This window comes from Geotrypetes seraphini, chromosome 6, assembly GCF_902459505.1.
Source record: "Geotrypetes seraphini chromosome 6, aGeoSer1.1, whole genome shotgun sequence".
Classification (NCBI taxonomy): Eukaryota; Metazoa; Chordata; class Amphibia; order Gymnophiona; family Dermophiidae; genus Geotrypetes; species Geotrypetes seraphini.
Genome location: NC_047089.1, coordinates 32,483,276 through 32,506,865, shown reverse-complemented (window position 1 = coordinate 32,506,865; position 23,590 = coordinate 32,483,276). Strand labels below are relative to the sequence as shown.

Here is a 23,590-nt window from a genome sequence, read left to right as displayed (position 1 = left end):
GACATCGCACCGGGAAACAGGGAAAAAGTGAAGTTTTCATTAAAATGTGGGGGGTTACAACCCCCCAAACCCCCCACAACGCCCCCACAACGCGGCGTAATGTCTATTAAGTAAAGTGGGGGGTTCCCCCCATGCCCCCCCGTCGGAGCCCTAAAAACAGTAATTTTGAGCGGCGCACACCTCCGCACTGCGCTCAATTGTCTGGCCGCGCCATTGTCCCGGCGCGCTTTTGACCTGACACCGTTCACAATGAATATGCATGAAATAAATTTGTAAACACTGTAGGTCCGACATATGCAAACATTTATTTCATGTACAAGGGTGAATCAAAAATTAAAGGTAATTGTTAAATTACGTGATAACCCGAACAAAGCTAGCGGAATGCAACATATATACTTGTACATTGCCTATTGGATAGTTCGTCCACGTACAGTGTAGCACACAGACTTTTATTTTTTTTATTTTTCTCAATTTTCACATATACATTTCACAAAGCAATTATAGGAAAAGGAAATACATACACTTCCCCCTCCCCATTCGCGGTTTCTGCACTCGCGATTTAACATAATCGTCTAATTTTTTTCTGGGGAGGGGGAAAATTTTTTAAAAAAAATTTTTTACCTCCTTGCCGCCTTCCCGGCCTTACCTGGTGGTCTAGCGGGCTTTTGGGGCAGGAGCAATCTTCCTACGCTCCTGCCCCGTGCAGATCGCCATGAGGAAATGGCTGTAGGGAGTTCCCGTCGTAGTCTCGAGAGACTACGGGAACTCACAGCAGCCATTTCCTCATGGCGATTTGCATGAGGCAGGAACGTAGGAAGATCGCTCCTGCCCCGAAAGCCCTCTAGACCATCAGGTAAGGCCGGGAAGGCGGCAGGGAGGTGGGGGTGGGTCAGAGCCAGATAATCGCGGGTTTTCGCCATTCGCGGTCCGGCTATGCCCGTATCCCCCTTGAATAACGAGGGAGAAGTGTACTCATTATTCCAGAAATAACTCCTAACAAAAAAAAATCCCTTTCTAGCCCACATTATGAGAAGCATTGCTTAAGATTTAACAAATATCTCCAGGAAAGGAAAAGTGGTCAAAATTGACCAGTTACAATTTAGGGTATATTCAAACTTTACTCCTCATTTAAATCAGCAGAAATTACACATTATGTTGTCTCCCGTGAGCTAAAAAAATTGCTGTAACTGAATAAGGTCCCAAAATACAAATTCGCTATCATATAATTTAACTAAACATTTACAAGGAGTAGGAAGGAAAGAACAAGCAGCAAAGTTGAAAGGAGCAGCCATCCATGTGGGGAGTATGGTTGAAGAGGAAAGTATATGGTTGTGTATCCTGGAAAGTGAGAACCAATAGGAGCGGAGAATTTATTGTGTACTTTTAAGAGTTGATATCTATAGATCAGGGGTGTCCAATGTCGGTCCTCGAGGGCCGCAATCCAGTCGGGTTTTCAGGATTTCCCCAATGAATATGCATTGAAAGCAGTGCATGCAAATAGATCTCATGCATATTCATTGGGGAAATCCTGAAAACCCGACTGGATTGCGGCCCTCGAGGAACGACATTGGACACCCCTGCTATAGATTAAAATAATAGTGAGCTATAAGTTTCAGTGAACGACTGAGTGTCTTGAATACATTAAATCAGGGACTGGTGTAGAGAGCATGGTAGGAGGAGTGGCGGTGGAGAATTTCTGATCTCTATATGGCATTACATGTTGTAATGCTTTATGTAAGGAACTTGAACACACCCTCAAGTAGCATAATGTAGACACAGCATATTTGCAGAAGTGAAGTGGATGCCTACTGACATGATTAAATTTCAAAGAGAATGGAATAGGACAATTTCTTTCCGACACATAAGAGTCTACTATTTATCTTCTATGATGATGGAAAAGACAAATTTGGGAGGAGAAGATGGATGGTAGAGAGAACTGATGATAAACAAATTCTATACTGAATTTATATGCACCATATGGGGCTAAAGGTATTATTTTTTAGCCTCATATGATGTTTTTTGAGAGTTGCAGGTAAAAAAAAGGACTGGTCTTAGTGGGGGGTGGGGTGGGGGAGATATGAACAGTGTTTTGGGGGAATGGGATAAATCTGGTAGGGGACAGTCATTGGGGGATTGGAAGGGGAGGACCCTCAATACTGGATATCTTGGAGGGAAGGGATTCAGAAACCTCAGGAAACAGACTGGGATCTCAAAGTCCTTCCTTGAGGGCCGCAATCCAGTCGGGTTTTCAGGATTTCCCCAATGAATATGCATTGAAAGCAGTGCATGCACATAGATCTCATGCATATTCATTGGGGAAATCCTGAAAACCCGACTGGATTGCGGCCCTCAAGGAGGGACTTTGAGACCCCTGGACTATACCTTTTTCTTTCATGCACTGCCTTCTTGGTATGCAAATCTCTCTCGTGCATGTTCATTGTGGATATCCTGAAAACCTGGCCTGCCAGTAAATCTCGAGGACCAGACTTGGGCAGCCCTGTTCTAGACTATACTTTCTTATGTTTAAAAGAGGTCAGTAAAGTGCGGTGCAGGAATACAGGATTGGGGGGTCCATAAAGGTGTACTTGGGAGAGTCTCTAGAGGTCAGGAGGAGTAGGAAAAGGTAGAGGTTGAATGTAGTGATGTTACCAGGGCTGAGGAGTCAGAGTCGAGGAGTCATAGACAATTTGGGGTACTGGAGTTGGAGTCACCAGAAACTGAGGAGTCGGAGTCGAAGGATTTATCTACCAACTCCACAGCCAGGGCTATGGCATCAGAGCTGGAGTCGGAATCAAGGAGTCAATTTTGGGTACCTGGAGTCGGAGTCGTGGGTACCAGAAACTGAGGAGTTGGAGTCGAAGGATTTATCTACCAACTCCACAGAGGGAGAACATAGTACCTAGTCTGATTAAATAGCGGTAGGAGTACTTGGAGTGAAGTGATTGAAGTGGGTTTGTTATGGGAAGCGATGAAAACAGTAACATGAGAAAAGTTGATTCAAATGTCATTCCAGATCAGATAAAAGAGTACCGTATTTTCACGCATATAACGCGCGCGTTATACACGATTTTACAAACCGTGCATAACCATGCGCGTTATACGCGTGAGCGCATTGTACACATTTTTTTTACATAGTTCCCCCCCCGACATCCGATTCACCCCGCAGGACCGCTCGCACCCCCACCCCGAAGGACCGCTCGCACCCCCGCCCCAAAGGACTGCTCACACTAGCACCCCGAAGGACCGCTCGCACCCCCATAGCCTCCCCACCTCCCCCATCAAGGAGAAACTGCCTACCGTTGTCCTGCTGCTTCCTCTTCCGGCGGTCCTGCCCTTTCTCTGATGTCAGAGAAAGAGCGGGACCGCCGGAAGAGGAAGCAGCGCAGACGCAGGGCTCAATGAAGGGACGGGACCGCCGGCAGAGGAAGCAGCAGGACAATGGTAGGCAGCTTCTCCTTGATGGGGGGGGGAGGCTGTGGCAGTGCGAGCGGTCCTTCGGGGTGGGGGTGCGAGTGGTCCTTCGGGGTGGGGGTGCAAGCGGTCCTGCGGGGGGGTGAATCGGACGTCGGGGGGGGCATCAGGCTCTCAGGGTGGGGACAGGACTTCAAGAGGGGACAGGACTTCAAGGGGGAGAGGAGAGTAGGGGCGGGCGAAAGGAGAGTCAGGGCGGCCAGAGGAGAGTCGGGGCGGGCGAAAGGAGAGTCAGGGCGGCCAGAGGAGAGTCGGGGTGGGCGAAAGAAGAGTCGGGCGGCGACGGGAGAGTCGGGGCGGCATACGCGGTATACGAGTGTGCGCGATATATAAAATTTCTTTACATAAATTACAGTTTCCCGCACACTATACCCGTGTGCGCGGTATATGAGTGAAAATATGGGTAGTCTACTGCAGTGTTCTTCAACCACCGGTCCATGGACCAGTGCCGGTCCACAGAAATTTCCTGCTGGTCCATAGGGCCAGCACGTGCATCAGGCCCAAAACAGTGTTCTTCAACCACCGGTCCATGGTGCGATCAATGCGGCGTTATCTTCGAGCCAGCTCCCTCTTCCTGATTCAGTGCATAAAGCCACGGGCAGTGGCTCCCACGGGCATCCTGTGCCTGAACCGGAAACCTTCTCTCTGATGTTGCAACGTCAGAGGGAAGGTTTCCAGATGAGGCACGGGACGTGCAAGGTGCAATTAGTACTATTATGGGGGCGGGGTCTGAGGTGGAGATTGGGTAGAGATGGGCGGAATCTGGCCCATGACTTAGCCCATTGTTCTTCAACCGCCGGTCCACGGACCGATGCCGGCCCACAGAATAATTATTTTATTTCTGCCGGTCCATAAGTGTAAAAAGATTGAAAAACACTGGTCTAGTGTATCACATCTCCCTTTTCTAAACTGATGCCCCTAATGGCACCCACCACAACCCAACTGATGTTGATCGATGCTGCTAGACGCTATGGGATTTGCTTTTTAATTGTCAGGGCAGGGGGATTTGAGAGGTATACACTATACACCAAGAACCAATACAGAAAGCTATCAAGGTTGGCAGGTCGAGCTGTGAGGAGGGAGCCTGCAAAAGATTTCCCTCATTGCGCACCAGTAGCATAGCCAGGGGGCATTGGAGACCTAGGCCCCTACCCCCAAACTTCTTTACCTTTGCTGTCAGCGATGCTGAGGCTCCGCTAGGCAAATCGATAAAATACTCCTCTTCACATTGTTTCCTTACCACAGAAGTTGGAGTGGGCTTTTCAGCCACTGACACCAGGACTTCTCACCTGAGTGCATCCTGTGGAGGTACGCTCTTTTAAGCTGAATTAGGTGTACATTAGCACCTAATACAGCTTAGTGAAAGGGCCTCTAATTCTCTTTGAGGTATGTTACACATTCTATCCTTTCTAAACTCAAACATAAAGGATCCTTTTTAGTACAAAGAAAACCCATTTAGTATGAATTCGAAATATAAGAGCATCTTTCATTATAGTGCAATGAATTTATAAAAACACGTTCTTAGAAGCTATGATTTTGGACTCGTACGCAGATAAGAAATGGATATCAGATTATACGCATTTAAGACTATCTACAGGCATGGCTAACACTTGAAATGGCATTAGGTGTAATTCACATCAAAAGTAGGTGCCAGAAGCGTAGGCCTTGCCAACCCTGGCCTACATTTCTGGTGCCTACCATTGCCGAAGTCGCAATTCTCTAAATGGTGCAATTATGTGACTGACACGCAATCAGCGGTCTCTTTTTAAGGTGGCCGCCAACAACGGTGCCGTTTAGAGAATCCGGGCCAAAATGCATGATGTTAGTCCAATAAAAAAAGGCACTGCCTTTATTTCCTTTACGGCTTTTTAGTCCTCTAAGAGCGCATGCGCACTTAGGAGGATGTAGGGACCTGACATGTGCTGTGTCCATCCGTGGTGGCGGCTTGAGGCGCATGCGCCACAGCACAGCTGGCGACTCCCCCCTCCCGCCCTCACTCACAGCCAAAACCTTCTCGCCGGCTCACTCACCATCAAAACCTTCCCGCAGCCCCCTTCCCGGCCACCGTGTTTAAATTCATAGACAAGCGCTACACCGCGCTACCGCTGGCCTCGCCTTCTTCTGTCCACTGAGGCCCGCCCTCTCTGACTACTTCCTGTTTCCGCTAGGGTTGGCCGCAGTGGATAGAAGACGCCGAAGACAGCAGTAGTGCGGCACAGCGCTTTTCTGTGAATTTAAACGTGGCGGCTGGGAAGGAGGCTGCGGGAAATGCTGCTGCTGCACAGGGAAGGCTGGGAAATGCTGCTGCTGCACAGGGAAGTGTGTGTGTGGGGGGGGGAATGCTGCTGCTGCACAGGGAAGGGTGGGAAATGCTGCAGCTGCACAGGGAAGGGTGGGAAATGCTGCTGCTGCACAGGGAAGTGTGTGTGTGGGGGGGGGAAATGTTGCTTCTGCACAGGAAAGGCCTGGAAATGCTGCTGCTGCACAGGGAAGGGTTGGAAATGCTGCTGCTGCACAGGGAAGGGTCGGAAATGCTGCTGCTGCACAGGGAAGTGTGTGTGTGTGGGGAAAATGCTGCTGCTGCACAGGGAAGTGTGTGTGTGGGGGGGGGAAATGCTGCTTCTGCACAGGGAAGGCCTGGAAATGCTGCTGCTACACAGGGAAGGGTGGGAAATGCTGCTGCTGCACAGGGAAGTGTGTGTGTGTGTGTGTGGAAATGCTGCTGCTGCACAGGGAAGGGAGGGAGGGAAATGCTGCTGCTGCTGCACAGGGAAGTGGAGGGGATGGAAAGGGAAAGGGGGCCTGGGAGCAATCTTGGTTTGCTTTGGAGACAAAAGGGGGCCATGGAGAGACAGAAAGACAGGCAGGCAGGCAGCGCATTAGAACACAGAAAGACAGTGGGCAGGGAGAGAGACAGAAAGAAAGAAAGACAGACAGGGTGCCAGAGAGAGAACCAGAAAGAAAGAAGGAAGACAGCAGGAGGGAGAAAGAAAGAAAGGAAGAGAGAGACAGGGGAGAGACACAGAAAGAAAGAAGGACAGACAGCGGTAGGGACAAAGAAAGAAAGGAAGAGAGAGACAGGGGCAGGGAGAGACACAGAAAGAAAGAAAGACAGACAGACAGACATATATTCTAGCACCCATTAATGTAACGGGCTTAAACACTAGTTTCTATATATTTACCTTGAAAAGTGGACTAACACGGCCCTTACTGCATTTCACTCTGCTACCAAAGAAATGTCATGACAGTAGATGGGCTTAATTGACAGGGTTTAGAACCAAGGTAATTATAAATGAAGGCTTCTAGAACAAATCCTTAGCTGAAGCCAATTCCAAGTGGAATCTAAAGTAGTATGAGAAAACTGCTGAGCCTATTAAAGTACAAACTACATGAACATGCCCAAGAGGGAAAAAAAGAAAGAAGAAAAGACAGCAGAAAATGCATTGCTTACTTTTGCAGCTCCTATTTGCTCTTTGCGAAACTTCTCAAGTGGTGCTATTAGAACGTCATTTGCATTCTGTATCTGAAAAAGAAAGCAGAACATCTTGGAACAGGTGCATCTTTTTTTAAAAGCATACATTGTATTTGCAAAACGAAAACACATCATTAAATTTCATCTGATTACTAAGAACCGCTGGTAAGCTGTAACGCATTTCCCATTTGTATCCATATTTCTACACCAGGGTTGGGCAACCTCAGTCCTCAAGGGTCACGACTTAGGCGCATCCACGCTAAACCGCTGGATGCGCTAGCTGCAACTGCCTCCTCTTGAGCAGGCGGTAGTTTTTGGCCAGCGCGGGGATTAGTCGCACGCTTTAACCCCGCTATCGCGCCTTTGTAAAAGGAGCCCTAAGTCTGATTTTCAGGATTTCCCACAATGCATATGCATGAGATCTATTTGCATGCACTGCCTCCGTTATATGCAAATAGATCTCATGCATCTGAATAGGGGAAAATCCTGAAAATTCAACTGGGTTGCGGCTCTTGAGGATCGAGGTTGCTCACTCCTGTTCAACACTCAAAAGAACATAAGAATAACCTTATTTGGTCAGACCAATGGTCCATCAAGCCCAGTAGCCGGTTCTCACAGTGGCCAATCCAGGTCCCTAGTAGCAACATTCCAGCACATGGATCTCAAAGTCCCTCCTTGAGGGCCGCAATCCAGTCGGGTTTTCAGGATTTCCCCAATGAATATGCACTGAAAGTAGTGCATGCACATAGATCTCATGCATATTCATTGGGGAAATCCAGAAAACCCGACTGGATTACGGCCCTCAAGGAGGGACTTTGAGACTCCTGTTCCAGCATCTCAAAGAATAGCAAGATTCCGGAACCCCATTGAGAGCAGCATTCCAGAGCTGAGATTGTGATGTCATAATACCTTATTCAATAGTGCCTCAGAGCCAACTTCATCAGTTATGTCACAATGGCTTTATTGTCCTATACCTAGCTCACATAAGAACATAAGAATAGCCTTACTGAATTATTTCCTGTTGATCGCCTTAAATATTGTGGACTAAATATCCAATAATTAGTTATTTTTCCTGATTTTATGAATTCATAAGTATGTTATATTGATCTATTCAAGTTGTATGTATTTCACTTGATGAAATTTGAAAATTGCAGAAAAAAAAAAAAGAATAGCCTTACTGGGTCAGACCAATGGTCCATCCAGCCCAGTAGCCCATTCATCTGCCCAGTAGCCCGTTCGTTGGCTGTATAACATATAAACCAAAGCATCCAAGGTGCTCTCTGTTTTCTAAGTCAATATTTTTTCTTGATTTCATTCAAATGTTCTTTATATCTTAATGTTAATTGAACAAATTTCAAGAACTTGTACCTCAATGTAAGGTGATAAAGTTGCTCGTGTCCCATTCTAACAACAACAAAAAACAAACAAACCCAAATGAAGACAATGACTCAGGGTCCCAAAGAATAGCAATAAGTATCTGTAATTTTAATCCCATTAGCTTAAATAATGGAGGAGACAATTTTAGAGCAAAAGTATCAGACCACAAAAACATATACAAGTATAAAGTATGTATATGTAGAATAAGGATCGTGCACATTTTCAAGAACTGGAAATGTTGTACCAGACTAGTCCAAAAAGTGTACAAACTACAACACTTATACAATACACCTAATCAAAAGACTACTGCGACAACCACCAGGCACATTCATTACTTTCCAATTCTCACATTATATATTTTTTCAGAAATATATTAACCTAAGGCTTGCTAGTCTACAAATATCTAATGTGAGAATTGGAATTCCAGCAATAATACTATTCAAATTTTACTACCTACTATTTAAAACCATAAACGGCGACAGCCCAACCTACCTGAACAACCGCCTCCTCCAAACTACATCAACTAGACACAGGAAAAACCTACACTCCATTCACGCACCCTCCAATCAAAGAAGTCAAACGGAAAAAACTGTATGACGGCCTCCTAGCCAGACAAGCAGCAAAACTTGACAACCAAATCCCCGATCTACTAATTATGACCCCAGACTATAAAACATTCAGAAAAGAAGTAAAGACGCTACTTTTCTAGAAATTCCTGCAAACGACTTAATACCGCTAGCTCCTTCCCACTTCTAGTCCAATTCTCACATTATATATTTTTTCAGACATATATTAACCTAAGGCTTGCTAGTCTACAAATCACCGTAATTCTGAATCTCAGATAATTAAGTACTACACTACGCCTGGCATGGCTCCAATATCTTAATAACGTTTAAAATAATATTATTAACATTTAAAATTCAACAATCGCCTATGCCAATATTCTTGGACCGACTCTTAATACCTTACTCTCCATTTAGGACACTCAGATCAACACAACAAAATTTACTAACTATTCCTTCTTTGAAAATAATTGGGACCAGAGGAGCAACCATCTTTTCCGTAGTAGCTCCCCAGCAGTGGAATAATTTGCCAATTTACTTAAGTGGCGAACCATCCTTAGATAAATTTAAGCGCGCCTTAAAAGATGCATTCAACATATAGATAGAATAATTAATTAAATACAATATCTTGACCCTAATGCACTAAACGAATAGGTCATCAAATTATAAAATTTAAGCATTCCCTAAAATCTTTTTTCTATAAAGAGGCTAATATCACATAGTCTGTTCAATAAAACTAAATCTATACAAATTATTAAAATATCTTCATCTTATTCATTTTATACCTTTCCTCAAGTGATCCCATCCTTTGTGTTCTTACCTCATATGTTTCCCTTTCTTATAAATTATAGTCCCTCCCATTATCCATTTGTACCAGCTTGTATCAGTTTGTAATAGAACAAAATGATATGTATGTACTGTCTTATCTTATTTTGTCCACCCCGTTTTCTTTTATATAACGGATACATGTTATACGCATTGAAATATATGACATTGCGTAAAAATCAAACACTATTAAACTTGAAACTATATTCTCTACTATGTCAATCTTTGTATAAGTTGAAGGCAATTTTTAAGACTAAAAATAACCAAAAATGTGTGACCCGTGTATAAGTCAAGGCTGAGTTCCATATTGCTCTCTCTCTATCCCAAACTCCACCTCCAGGTCCAACATTGCTCTCTCTGTCTCTCCCCCCCCCCCTCCAGTATCTCTGCTGGCTTTGCTAAAAACTGCTTCCACAGTTTCATAAAAAAGGGGGAAGAGGGTTATATCAGCAATTCTCATAATGCTACTTTATTAATCCATCCAAAATATGAAGGAAAATAACCGGCACCTTCTTTTTTTAAGTTCAGTAAGTTTTATTAAAGGTTTTGTACACAACAAAAACATACAGGTAAATAACAAGTGATCTTTGCATTAATACTTGTACAGAAATGCAGTAATTACAAGAACCAATGCCCCGAGACAAGGCCATGATAACCAATATTTAGGGTAACCAAAATATCTCATCAGTATACCTGAAAAAAAAAAATCTGCTGAATCATCAGATTTCAGTATGTGAGGATTATACATATATTTAGCTCTCACTCTCAGTTCAGTTTTATTCACTTCTCTATAAACTTTAGCAAGTTCACGAAAGCAAAATATTCTAGGAAAATATTTTCACAAGTCATTCAACCTTGCTAGCCAAGGAGAATGTGATGTTTTATTCAGGGATCAGTATTTCTCAGCACTTATACACTTTTTTGGTTTTGTTTTTATAAAAGAAAATCGAAATTCACTCACCAACTCTCTGCACATCAAGGTCTCAACTAAACGTCTTTGAACGTACTGCCTGAGCCATCTGCCAATCAAATGGCCTTTAGCTGTCTCCAAGACTCCTACTAATTGGCATGCCAGCTTCCTGCAGTCATGCCCTCCCTCTCAATGCACACGCGTGAAGCACAAACTTTTTAATCATCTGGAACATTTACAGATTTTAAATCAGGGGTGTCCAACCTTTTGGCTTTCCTGGGCCGCACTGGCCGGAAAAAAAAATGTTTCTGGGGCCGCGCAAACGTGCAGCAAGACAGAGGAGGGAGTCGGCAAGACAGTAAACACCCAGGGGCAGCAGAGGTAAACACTGCATCGCCCTCGACCGGGGCCGCACAAAATACTTCATGGGGCTGCAAGTTGGACACCCCTGTTTTAAATAATTATCACTATTTTTTTTAAATCACTTCCCATTCTCACTTGACACCTCCTCCAAGTTTCTTCTTTTTTCTTTTTTTTTTCTTTATAATATTTCTTTATTGAGCAAACCAGTACATACAGAACATAACAGAGTAAATGGACATCCATTAATCCAGAAAAAACCGCCCTACCGGGCATACAGAGAGCAAAGGTCATAAACACAACCAAGATCAGATGTCTCAGGATCAAGAGGTGCTCAATACAATTTTCCATTTAAATCCCTCTGAAAACCCCTCCAGGACATATCGTAGCACCCCAATACTATAACATACATTAGAATACACAGTAGAAAACCGGATCCAAACCCCCCCAACCCCCCACCCACCCCTACTCCCGACCTGTGAAATATCTGAACACTGTACAAACTCCCCTGACTTTAAGAGTTCTTCCCACACCAGGGACACACAATAGCACTGCCTCTGCTGTCTGAAGTAACTTCAGTACAGCCAGTTTCTGTTTAGCCTACTTTCATGAAGCTAACAATAGCAAGAGTATTATGGCACCGATGAGAACGACTCAAACTGTAGATAAGATGGCTTTGGTTTATTGATAGAATTTTAAGTTTACTTTATGCAAATATGACCCTTTACTATAAGAAGTGCCCAAAAGTTAGGTGTTGATAAAGGCACAGTTCAGTGCAATTCAAGTGAATCCCGCTGAGCGGTATCCATTTGGGCACCTTTTAAGAAGCGATATCCCTGTTTTCCTCTTCTTACTCCCCATCCCTCTATCCTCCCTTTTATTTTTATTTATCATTGTAATTAAAACTTCCCTATCCCCCAAACCCTCTCGTTTCCATCAGTCTTATTTTGTCATAGTATTAGGTTTTTACCCTCTTTTTATTTTATCGCGCCTAAATCAAAAACTATATTAGATCTTTCAAATTTTTAATATTGCAAACCGTCCAGATAGATGTGATGGTCGGTATATTACATTACATTACATTACATTACATTACATCAGGGATTTCTATTCCGCCATTACCTTGCGGTTCAAGGCGGATTACAAAAGGTTAATTTAAAAAAGACATAATTACAATGATTAGCTAGAGAGGTAAGTTGTAGATCTTAAGAGCATTTAGAGGTCGTGTTGTTATTGCTGTTTCAGGAATTTCTTGAAAAGTGTGGTTTTTATTTCTTTTCTGAACGTCCTATAGTCTGGGGTGGTCATCAGAAGGTTGGAGATCTGGTTGTCCAGTCTTGCGGCTTGAGTGGCTAGGAGGCCGTCGTGTAGTTTTGTTCTTTTTACTTCTTTGATTGGGGGGGGTATGAATGGGGAGTGCGTTTTTCTGTGTCTGGTACTGGGTGCTTGGATGAGGCGATTGTTCAGGTATGATGGGCTGTCTCCGTGTAGGGTTTTAAATAATATGCAGTAGAATTTGAATTGGATTCTTTCTTGGATTGGGAGCCAGTGTGAGTTGATGAAGGCTTCAGTGATGTGGTCATGTTTTTTCAATGAGTAGATGAGTCTCAAAGCTGTATTTTGGATTGTTTGGAGTTGTCTTATCGTGGTTGCAGGACATGGAAGGAAGAGTATGTTACAGTAGTCCAATATACCTAGTATTAGGGATTGTACTATAAGTTGGAATTGTGTTCTTTCAAAGAATTTTCGGACTTGTCTCAGGTTTCTCATGATTGCGAATGATTTTTGAATTGTTTTATTTATTTGCGGTTGCATTGTGCAGCATCTGTCTATGGTCATGCCTAGTAGTTTTATGGTGGTTTGGATGGGATATTTGGTTGCGTTTATGTCTAGGATGGTTGTGGTTTGGATCTTGTCATTTTCTAGGAGGATGAATTTGGTTTTGTCTTGGTTGAGTTTAAGTTTTTGATTTTCCATCCAGGTTGTGACTGCTTCAAGTGTTTGGTGAAGTTTGTCTGTCATGGTAGGTTTAGAGTGATCGTATGGGACGAGGATGGTGATGTCATCCGCATAACTATAGGAGGTTATGCCTAGATTATCCAGATGCGTTCCTAGAGAAGCAGTGTAGAGATTGAAGAGGGTAGGGGATAGTGGAGATCCTTGTGGTACGCCGCAGGGGTTTGACCAGGATTCTGACTTTTCTTTGTTTGATTTTACACTGTAGGTTCTGAGTTTTAGGAATCCTTCAAACCAGGAGTATACTTTGTCTGAGATGCCTATTGCATCTAAGATCTGTAGAAGGATGTTGTGGTCTACTAGGTCGAATGCCGCCGATAGGTCCAGTTGTATGAGTAGCATTTTTTTCCCTGTACTAAGTTGTTGTCTGACGGTATCCATAAGGGAGCCATGAATAAACTTGAAAGTTGAGGTGCCCAATAGGCCAGCTCTAGGCACAACTAAAAGTTAGGCGGCCATGCGAGCGCTTAAGCACGCTTAAGAGCAGCAATTCTATAACAAGGCGCCTACCACGTAGCCCCATGCCCATACCTCACATGCGTAGCACCTATTTTTTTTTTGAAGGTTGCCTAAATTTTTAGGAGGCGCCTTGTTACAGAATCGCCCTTTCTTGAGAGGCGCCTAAGTTTCAATTATTGCTGATTAAAAAGCTTAATTGGGTTTGTTGTTCAATTTGGATAGGCGTCTGTCTAGATAAGCGCCTCCAAAAATATTTATTTAAAAATTTATATACCACATAAAAACTATGTGGTTTACAAAATTACATGCATACATATAAAAAATGCTAAAACATGTTTCGACAGAGCAAGCAAAATAAAACATTAACTAACAGTATCATTATTAAAACCTTTTTTCAAATTCATCCAAGATAGAAAGACAAAGGGCTCCTTTTACGAAGCCGTGGTAGCGGCTTTAGCGCGTGTGACTTTTAATCGCGCGCTACTCCCACACTAGCCGAAAAACTACCGCGTGCTCAAAAGGAGGCGGTAGCAGTTAGCGCGTCTGGCGGTTTAGTGCGCGCTGTTACGCACGTTAAACCACTACCGCGGCTTTTTAAAAGGAGCCCAAAATCCCAAAATAGGTGCATATCATTAGGCGCTGGTTACAGAGTTTGGGCCTATGTTTCAGTCCTCTTTCTAGTGGTGTCATAGAAGAGATGGCGTAGAGAAGGGATATTAAGGAGATGTTGGTTACTGGATCGGAGTGTTCTAGATCAGGGGTCTCAAAGTCCCTCCTCGAGGGCCGCAATCTATTCGGGTTTTCAGGATTTCCCCAATGAATATGCATTGAAAGCAATGCATGCACATAGACCTCATGCATATTCATTGGGGAAATCCTGAAAACCCGACTGGATTGCGGCCCTCGAGGAGGGACTTTGAGACCCCTGTTCTAGATGGATGGTGTGGGATGAGTAATCTGTCTATAAATCCTGGGGGGGGGGGGGGTAATTTAATATGTCTGGCAGTAATTAATCACAGTACTTGCAACACACACACACATTTAAAAATGTTATTGTCCAGTATTGCAGTGGCTTCATATCATACATTATTTGGTATATAGTACAGAAAATGTACTATATACTAATGGCAGCAAGATAAATTATGAATGTTTATGAAAGAAGTGCAAATGTAGCCAAAGTTAAAGCCTGGACAACACATACTAGTGCTCACACTTTAGCCAAAACTGTAACAGGGTATTGCCTTGAAAAACACTGAAAAAATAATTTTACCTTAAGCAAAAAAAACTCTCCATTAATTAACCTATCACAAAGCACCTCATAAAATACTTATAATTGATCAGGTTAATGGTGAGTCTATGGGCTCCTTTTACTAAGGTGCGTTAGCATTTTTAGCGCACGTAGGAAATTACCACGCGCTACGCTTCTAGAACTGCCAGTTCAATGCTGGCGTTGAGGTCTAGCGCGCGCCATTCCACCCGTTAAAGCCCTAACGTGGCTTAGTAAAAGGAGCCCTATATTACAACTCTACCAACTTGCATCTTAGGCATTAAAAACTAACATTTCATTTGTTGGCTCGGTTGAAATATGGATGGTAACATTTGATGTCCAATCACTATACACAGTTATTCCACAAGAAGAATCATTAATAGTGTTGTCTGAATTTTTGTGTCAACGGTCTGATTCACCTAAGGTACCTGCAGAGTTTCTGATTAAATTGGCCAGATAATTTTTTCACGTTTGAGGGCAAGTATTACAAAAACAAACCTCTGGAGTAGCTATGGGAGCCATGATGGCTTTGTCTGCGGCCAATTTATTTATGTCAAATTTTGAAAATAAATGGACGAAGAATTCTCCTATAAGGAGCAACCTTTACACTGGACAAGATTTATTGATTTTTTTTTTTTCTTTTGGATTGGTGATCGTGCCACTCTTAAACAGTTTGACCAATGCTTAAATGAGCGGCATCCAAAAATTAAATTTGTTATGCCATGATTGGTTCTAGAGACCACAAAGTCAACCAATCAGATGTTGAATTAATCGTATGGGTTGAAATATCAAGAACGCCGAGATGCCATTTTTTGCATGCTCGGAGTGCAGCGTAAGTAACCTTCTAATGGTAAGGGTTCATAGACAACAACGCGGAAGACAAAGGCGCGCGCCGACAACTGAGCGCAAGATGGAGGTGCGCGCCGAAGAAAATTACTGTTTTTAGGGGCTCCGACGGGGGTTTTTGTTGGTGAGCACCCCCAGTTTACTTAATACAAATCGCGCCAGCGTTGTGGGGGGTTGTATCCCCCCACATTTTGCTGTAAACTTAACTTTTTCCCTAAAAACAGGGAAAAAGTGAAGTTTTCAGTAAAATGTGGGGGGTTATAACCCCCCACAACGCCCCCACAATGCGGCCTGATCTGTATTAAGTAAAGTGGGGGGTTCCCCTCTGCCCCCCCGTCGGAGCCCTAAAAACAGTAATTTTCTTCGGCGCGCACCTCCGCACTGCGCTCAATTGTCTGCTCGCGCCTTTGTCCCGGCGCGCTTTTGACCTGACACCAGTGGTGGGGTTTTTTTTTTTGCCACAAAATGATCATTGGCCCTAGAAAATGTGACCTTTTGCTTTTCATGCGGAGCATAACAGCAAATTTTTCCTCGCGTGATTTGTTAACAGTAAAGATTTAATACATTTGGTGAAAGTTTTTTTTTTAATGCCTAAGATTCACCATTAACCCAAGGCTTTTCTTTTATCAATTGTAAGTATTTTTTGGTGCTTTGTGACAGGTTGATTAATGGACTGGTTTTTGTTTAAAGTATAGATTTTCCTCCATTCTTCTTTTTTTTGACGTTTGTGGGGAAAATAATTTTAGACATTCTGCAAACACTAAAATATAAACAACAACAAAAACAAACAGACATACAGAAATGCAAGATTTGTTAAGAAATCCTGGAATCAGAGAGTCTTTTAGCTTGAGAAACATGAGGTCATTTCTTATATCAAAGCACACAAACTGCATTCCAATATCAGTAAAAGATCTAGGAAAACACGTGACAATTTTAAATGACTGATTTCATCGGCAGATTTGATGCTCTGACTTCAGGCATTGCATTGTAGAATTTTTCAAAAAGGTCTGCTTTTAACTATTTCAGGAAGAAAACATTAGCCACCTTCAGTGCTCTATACCTGGGGCTGAACTGAATTCTGTGAGGCAAAAGTTAAAATTGCTTTGAAATAAAATGGGTTAAAAGAAAACCAACAAACTAGTAGGGAAGAGATGATATCATTGTAAGATCAACCAGTGTTTACTAATGAAGCTTTCAGGATTCCTGTGGTCCTTTCTTCAAGCAATGCAGGGTAATGGGGGACCAGATGGTTTGCTCTAAAGGCAAAGTCCTACATGGGAGGTCAGTTTTAAAACAAACCTCTCATCTAAATGGGCCTTTTCCTTCAAAATGAAATGTAAAGGGCAAATCAAGGCTAGAATTATTTTAATACGGTCACTTCTCCACTCTTTTTGACTGAAAAATGAATGTGTGTGAATGTGTGTATATTAGATATATACATACAGTAAAACCTTAGTTTGCGAGCATAATTCATTCCGGAAGCAAGCTTGTAATCCATAGCACTCTTATATCAAAGCAAATTTCCCCATAGGAAATAATGGAAGCTCAAGAAGACTGGGCGTCCAAATGGCAGATGAAATTTAATGTGGACAAATGCAAAGTGATGCACATTGGGAAGAATAACCTGTATCACAGTTACCGGATGCTAGGGTCCACCTTGGTGATTAGCGCCCAAGAAAAGGATCTGGGTGTCATCATAGACTATACGATGACACCTTCTGCCCAATGTGGTGGCAGCGGCCAAAAAAGCAAATAGGATGCTAGGAATTATTAAAAAAGGGATGGTTAGCAAGACTAAGAATGTCATAATGCCCTGTATCACTCCATGGTGCGACCTCATCTGGAGTATTGCGTTCAATTCGGGTCTCCTTATCTCAAGAAAGATATAGTGGCGCTAGAAAAGGTTCAAAGAAGAGCAACCAAGATGGTAAAGGGATGGAACTCCTCTCATATGAGGAACGACTAAAATGGTTAGGGATCTTCAGCTTGGAAAAGAGACGGCTGAGGGGAGATATGATCGAAGTCTACAAAATCCTGAGTGGAGTAGAACGGGATGGATTTTCACTCCGTCAAAAATTACAAAGACTAGAGGACACTCAAAGTTACAGGGAAATACTTTTAAAACCAATAGGAGGACATTTTTTTTCCACTCAGAGAGTAGTTAAGCTCTGGAACGCATTGCCAGAGGATATGGTAAAAGCGGATAGCGTAAGCTGGTTTTAAGAAAGGTTTGGACAAGTTCCTGGAAGAAAAGTCCATAGTCTATTATTGAGAGAGACATGAGGGAAGCCACTGCTTGCCCTGTATCAGTAGCTTGGAATGTTGCTACTCTTTGGGTTTGGGCCAGGTACTAGTGACCTGGATTGGCCACTGTGAGAACGAGCTACTGGGCTTGATGGCCATTGGTCTGACCCAGTAAGGCTATTCTTATGTTCCCAACCCAAAAACTTTAATACAAAATACAGTACTGTACGTTCTTGTATTGCAAGACCTCGCTTGTTTCGAACAGTCACTACACTGCAGGTGGATTGCGCGTGATGCTTCTTTCATTGTCTCTAATTTGCAACTTCAAACACTCATTCTCTATTCAGTTAGATGATATTTGCAATATGCGAAACATAATTTTACAAGCAGAAAACAAACAGCGATGTGATTTATATCTTGTTTAGCCAATAAACATTTTAACTGCAGGTTAAACTTTTTAATATACAAACCGCACTAAGACACGTTTGTTGCTGTTTATAAAGGCTAGCAAAATATTATATTTCCTGTCATTAGTTTCTTTGCTATTTCAACTAGTTCAAATAAATTTGCCATGAGGGATAGCTCATAAATCACTAATGGAAATGTTTTTACAATACAGGAAGGCTATATTTTCTTTAAAGGGACTAAGTTTAATTTTAGAGTTATCAAATACGGTCGGAACTTGTATTCTCCATGACTAGTAGTTCAAACGAGGCTACAGAAAGCTTAGAAAAGTCATTATACTATCAGATGAAAAGAAATGCTTAAAAAATAAGCAGTAAAAAAAATAAAAAAAGTATCATATTGTCTGCACACTGTGTGGAGACATGTATCATCATTTTCAACAATACTCTCTTCCCCCACCTTAAGCCTAGGCTTATCAAAGGTATGACTCAGAACTGTCTACTTTTTATATCTGTACTCTTGCTGTACTGGTTTTTCTCATCAGGGTACAGCTGAACAAGACTCCAAAAACTATCGCCAGACGTAAAAAATCATATTATTTACTCATAAACATATTGGTAGATGGCAAGTTCGGATTCAATGTTATTTGTTACATTGTCTGAAGGAAGGAGCGGCCTAGTGGTTAGAGCAAGTATTACACACAAACAGGAGATTCTACCTCCTCAGGGTAGAACAAAGAGAAGCAACAGAGGCAACTTTGGCGCTCAATCTTTTTATTCAAGCAAGATCCGACATGTACTTGTTTCGGCCGTATGGCCTGCCTCAGGGGTCTTATCCTCAATGAGAAGCACTTTGTTTTCAAATCTCCTCTTACAGTGAAACAATCTAAATGTAAATAAATGAATGATGGTTTGAAAGGATGACCTTTAAAAGCTAATCAGCTGCGCACAGAGCAATGCCATACCTCCACTACTCAGAATGGTCAGTGGTAAAAGTAAGCAGGGGCGACCAAATGCCCATTGGCTGGATACCATCAAGAATGACACGAGAATGAACATCAAGCAATTGAAAGAAGCTGTAGAAAACAAGGACACATGGCGAGGCCTACAGAATATCCAAGGTTCGACACAACTGAATGGCTAGAAGTCGTAGTATTAGAGAAACAATGTTTAGACAGCAAGGGGAAAGGGAAAATCTAGGTAACTTATGGAAGTACAAATTCCCTTTGGGGGAAATTCTACAAAAGTTAAGAAATGCCATTTAAAATGGTAAAAAGCACCTACTGGCACCTAAAAAAAAATCTGTGCCAGAATCGCGCCTCCATAGGTGTTTTGGGCCACCTAATGCCACTGTGGGTGTGGCTAATGACAAAGATAGGCGCCAGATGTGAAGGCCTGGAAAACTCAAGCCCACATTTCCTGTAGGTGCGATTCTGTATATGGCCTTGTCACATGATTGCCATGTGATCGGCGGCCGCTTTTTTAGGTAGCCACCGACATCGATGCCGTATAGAGAATCTGGCCCTTTATGACTAGAGTGTGCTCTTATTAAAATGTTGAATTGAGACATGGTGATAACCTTGAAAATATTTCTAGACGAATATAATTAAGCTCTGGAATTTGTTGTCAGATAATGTAGCAAAAGCCATTAGAGCAGCAGGATTTAATAAGGTTTGGACATGCTCTTGGGAGTCTATAAAGTTACTAAGGTGGATTTGGGGGAAATCCACTGCTTGTTCTTCAGATATGCAGAAAGAAATCTATTTACTCTTTTTTGGATCCTACCGGTACTTGCTGGCAATAGCGTACCAAGGGGGGGGTCTGCCCCGGGTGCAAGCCCTGAGGGGGTACTCCCGGCCTTGGCATTCAGTCCCCCCCGAAGGACCGCTCGCCCCCCTGGGCTCCCCGCACCACCTACGAAGCAGCCCGCAGCGGGATCGCGATGCCAGTGATCCCTGCGCTGCTTCCTCCGCCGCGGTCTCGCCCCTCCTCTGACATCAGAGGAGGGGCAGGACTGCGGCGGAGGAAGCAGCTCCGAAGCAGCGCAGGGATCGCTGGCATCGCAATCCCGCTGCGGGCTGCTTTGTAGGTGGTGCGGGGAGGCCAGGGGGACGAGCGGTCCTTCGGGGTGGGTCGGGGCATCAGGCCTTCAGGGTGGGACGGGCAGGCAGGCAGGCCTTCAAGGGAGAAGGGGGTGACAGGCATTGGTCTGACCCAGTTAGGCTATTCTTATGTTATGTTCTCATCTGTAGGGGCCTTTGTTTTCACTTCTTATTTTAATGTATTTTTTTTCTGGGAACTTATCAATGTATTTTAGAATGGGAACAAAAATGGAAGAGAATTAATGTGTGTGGTTTACTAATTAATGGGGGGGTTTACTAATTTCTTCAGCTAAATAATTAAATCCACCTCAACCAGACATAGGAGAACTCAGGCACCATTCACACACCCTCCAACCAAAATCGTGAAAAGAAAAAAAAACTGTTCGACAACCTCCTAACAATCGACCCCAAACTCTACAACCTATTGACCTCAACCACAAACTACAAAACCTTCAAAAAAGAAATAAAAACCCTTCTATTCAAAAAACACATAAAACCGAACTAACACAATCAGAACTGTCCCAAGCATCACCTGCAACTACTCCATATGTACTTCTGATGTCATGACAATTCAGACATAATTTATGTTATGTTTGGAATAATGGTTACATATATGAGGTTCAATAAAAGAAAATTTTCAGTGCCTGTTTCTATTATGACCATTTATTTTTCATGGTTATTACAAAAAATATTTTTTTACATGGGGGGGGGTGTTTCAAAAAATGATGGGCTCTCGGTGCCACATACCCTAGGTACGCCACTGCTTGCTGGAAATGGGATATTGGCCTTGAAGGACCTTTTTACTCAAAATTCAGTAAAACGAAGGAAATGCTCTGAAGAGAATGCCAAAGAAAAAAATGGGTCTTAACAGCTACGTAGAAAACATAAGACTAGTGCAGTCCTGTACAAAGCGGCAGCAGTAAATGGTGTGCAGGACCATTCAATTAGCTCAAAAGTTCTGTGTGTCAGTACTGGAATATGGTTCTCACGCTGGGCTCTGTCAGATGACAGAGCCCCATGGTGTGAAGATTTGTATCTTGCCTGTCCTCAGTAAACATATGTAACTTAAGATCCAAACATTTCTAATGGGATATAAAAGAATTAAAAGGGCTTGAGAAGGGAATAAATGGGGCATCCAGAATGTCCCAACACAACAAATACTCAGACTTTTACACAGAAGAAAATATACTACATGACTTTAGAAAAAGTACTATGTGAACTAGAGAATGACACGGTGACAAAACTCATTACCATTCCCGTCCCCGCGGATAACTGCGGGAAACCATCTTCATGTTATTCTTTAAGGAGAGAGGTAAGAATCAGAGTATGAATGGGCCCAGCCACTGACCCTCAAGCTTTGCTTTGAAGAATGCTGGTGTAGAAGGATTGAAGTTGAGATAGACACTACAGTATGACAGTCTCTGGTATCCAGAGCAGATATTGTGATGTCATAATGCCTCATTCCACCAGTGCAGATATTGTGATGTCATAATGCCTCATTCCAGCAGTGCCTAAGAGCCAATCACATCAGTGATGTCACAATGGCTTCATTATCCTTGGCTCACATAAGAATCAGAGTATGAATGGCCACAACCACTGACCTGCAAGCTTTGCTTTGAAGAATGCTGGTGTAGAAGGATTGAAGTTGAGATAGACACTACAGAATGACAGTCTCTGGTATCCAGAGCAGATATTGTGATGTCATAATGCCTCATTCCACCAGTGCAGATATTGTGATGTCATAATGCCTCATTCCACCAGTGCCTAAGAGCCAATCACATCAGTGATGTCACAATGGCTTCATTATCCTTGGCTCACATAAGCACAGCCACTGACCCTCAAGCTTTGTTTTGAAGAATGCTGGTGTAGAAGGACTGAGGTTGAAACAGACACTACAAAATGACATGGGTTTATTTCCCGCGGTTATCCGCGGGGACGGGGACGGTGATGAATTTTGTCACCGTGTTATTCTCTAATGTGAATTTCATCCATAAACACAACTAGAATACTGGTCCAATGAATAGATAGGGAATCAGAAAGTAGCATACACAGCACCCAATTCTAAACCAATGTTTCCCAAGTCGGCCTTGGATACCCCCATTGCCAGTCAGGATTCTAGGATATCCATAATGAATATGCACGAGACTGATTTGCACAGAACAAAAAAGAACTGCAGACGAGAGTACAAGATGCAGGCTAAGTTTATTAAAACAATTATATATTGCGGTTGATATCGCCACCTTTTTACAAACCAGGGGAACCGACACGGTCTGCGTTTCAGTTAACACGCCTTCATCAGGGGTCCCTAATCTGTAAAGGTATCAAGTCAAACCACAAAAAGGATAAACTTAAGCCTGCGTGGTCCGAGAAAAATCGCCGAACAAGTGACTCTGCATAAGCGTTGCAAAAAAAAAGCAATGAGACTGATTTGCATACATTGCCTCCACTGTATGAAAATCTCGTTCATACATATTCATTGTGGATATCTCGAAAACCCGTCTGTCAAGGGAGAACTCCAGGACCGATACAAGAAACAGTGTTGCAAACTATTCCACAGTTCCTGCTTTGGTAAAAATAGGATATTTACTCATTCATTCATTCAATTTTTCTATACTGTTCTCCCGGAAGAGCTCAGAACGGTTTACATGGATTTATTCAGGTACTCAAGCATTTTTCCTCGTCTGTCCTGGTGGGCTCACAATCTGTCTAACATACCTAGGGCAATGAGGGACCAAGTGACCCGCTCAGGGTCACAAGGAGCAGCGCGAGTTTAAATCCACAATTTCAAGGTGCTGTGGATGTAGCTCTAATCTCTGTGCCACTCTCATACGTAGTATGGCAAAAGATTGCATGGCAAACATTATTTGGCAGAGCTGGCAAAACATAGGGCTCCTTTTACTAAGCTGCGGTAGCGCTTTTAGCGTGCGCTAAACCCGCGCTACGTGGCTAGAACTAACGCCAGCTCAATGCTGGCATTAGCGTCTAGCGCGCACTATTGCACGCGTTAACACCCTAATGCGGCTTACTAAAATGAGCCCATAGTTAACAAAGCATGGTAACATAATATGGCAAAACATGGCATGGTGAGACACGGTATGGCAAGCACATAGCATAACAGACATAACATAGCAGACATAGTTATTACAAAGCATGGCTAATATAGTACGAAACGACTTGGCAAAATTACTATAAGAACATAAGAACTGCCATCTCCGGATCAGACCTTCAGTCCATCAAGTCCGGTGATCTGCACACGCGGAGGCCCAGCCAGGTG

At 43.0% G+C, this 23,590-nt stretch overlaps 1 protein-coding gene across 1 annotated transcript in view; it reads right to left on the bottom strand.

Annotated features, from left to right (window-relative positions):
• The window catches only part of ARHGAP42 (Rho GTPase activating protein 42), a 359,221-nt gene that overhangs the window by 136,773 nt on the left and 198,858 nt on the right, over positions 1-23,590 (bottom strand). The window contains exon 4 of the mRNA XM_033949795.1: positions 6,923-6,994. Coding sequence (XP_033805686.1) covers positions 6,923-6,994 — 72 coding nt within the window. The remainder of the gene's footprint in view (positions 1-6,922; positions 6,995-23,590) is intronic.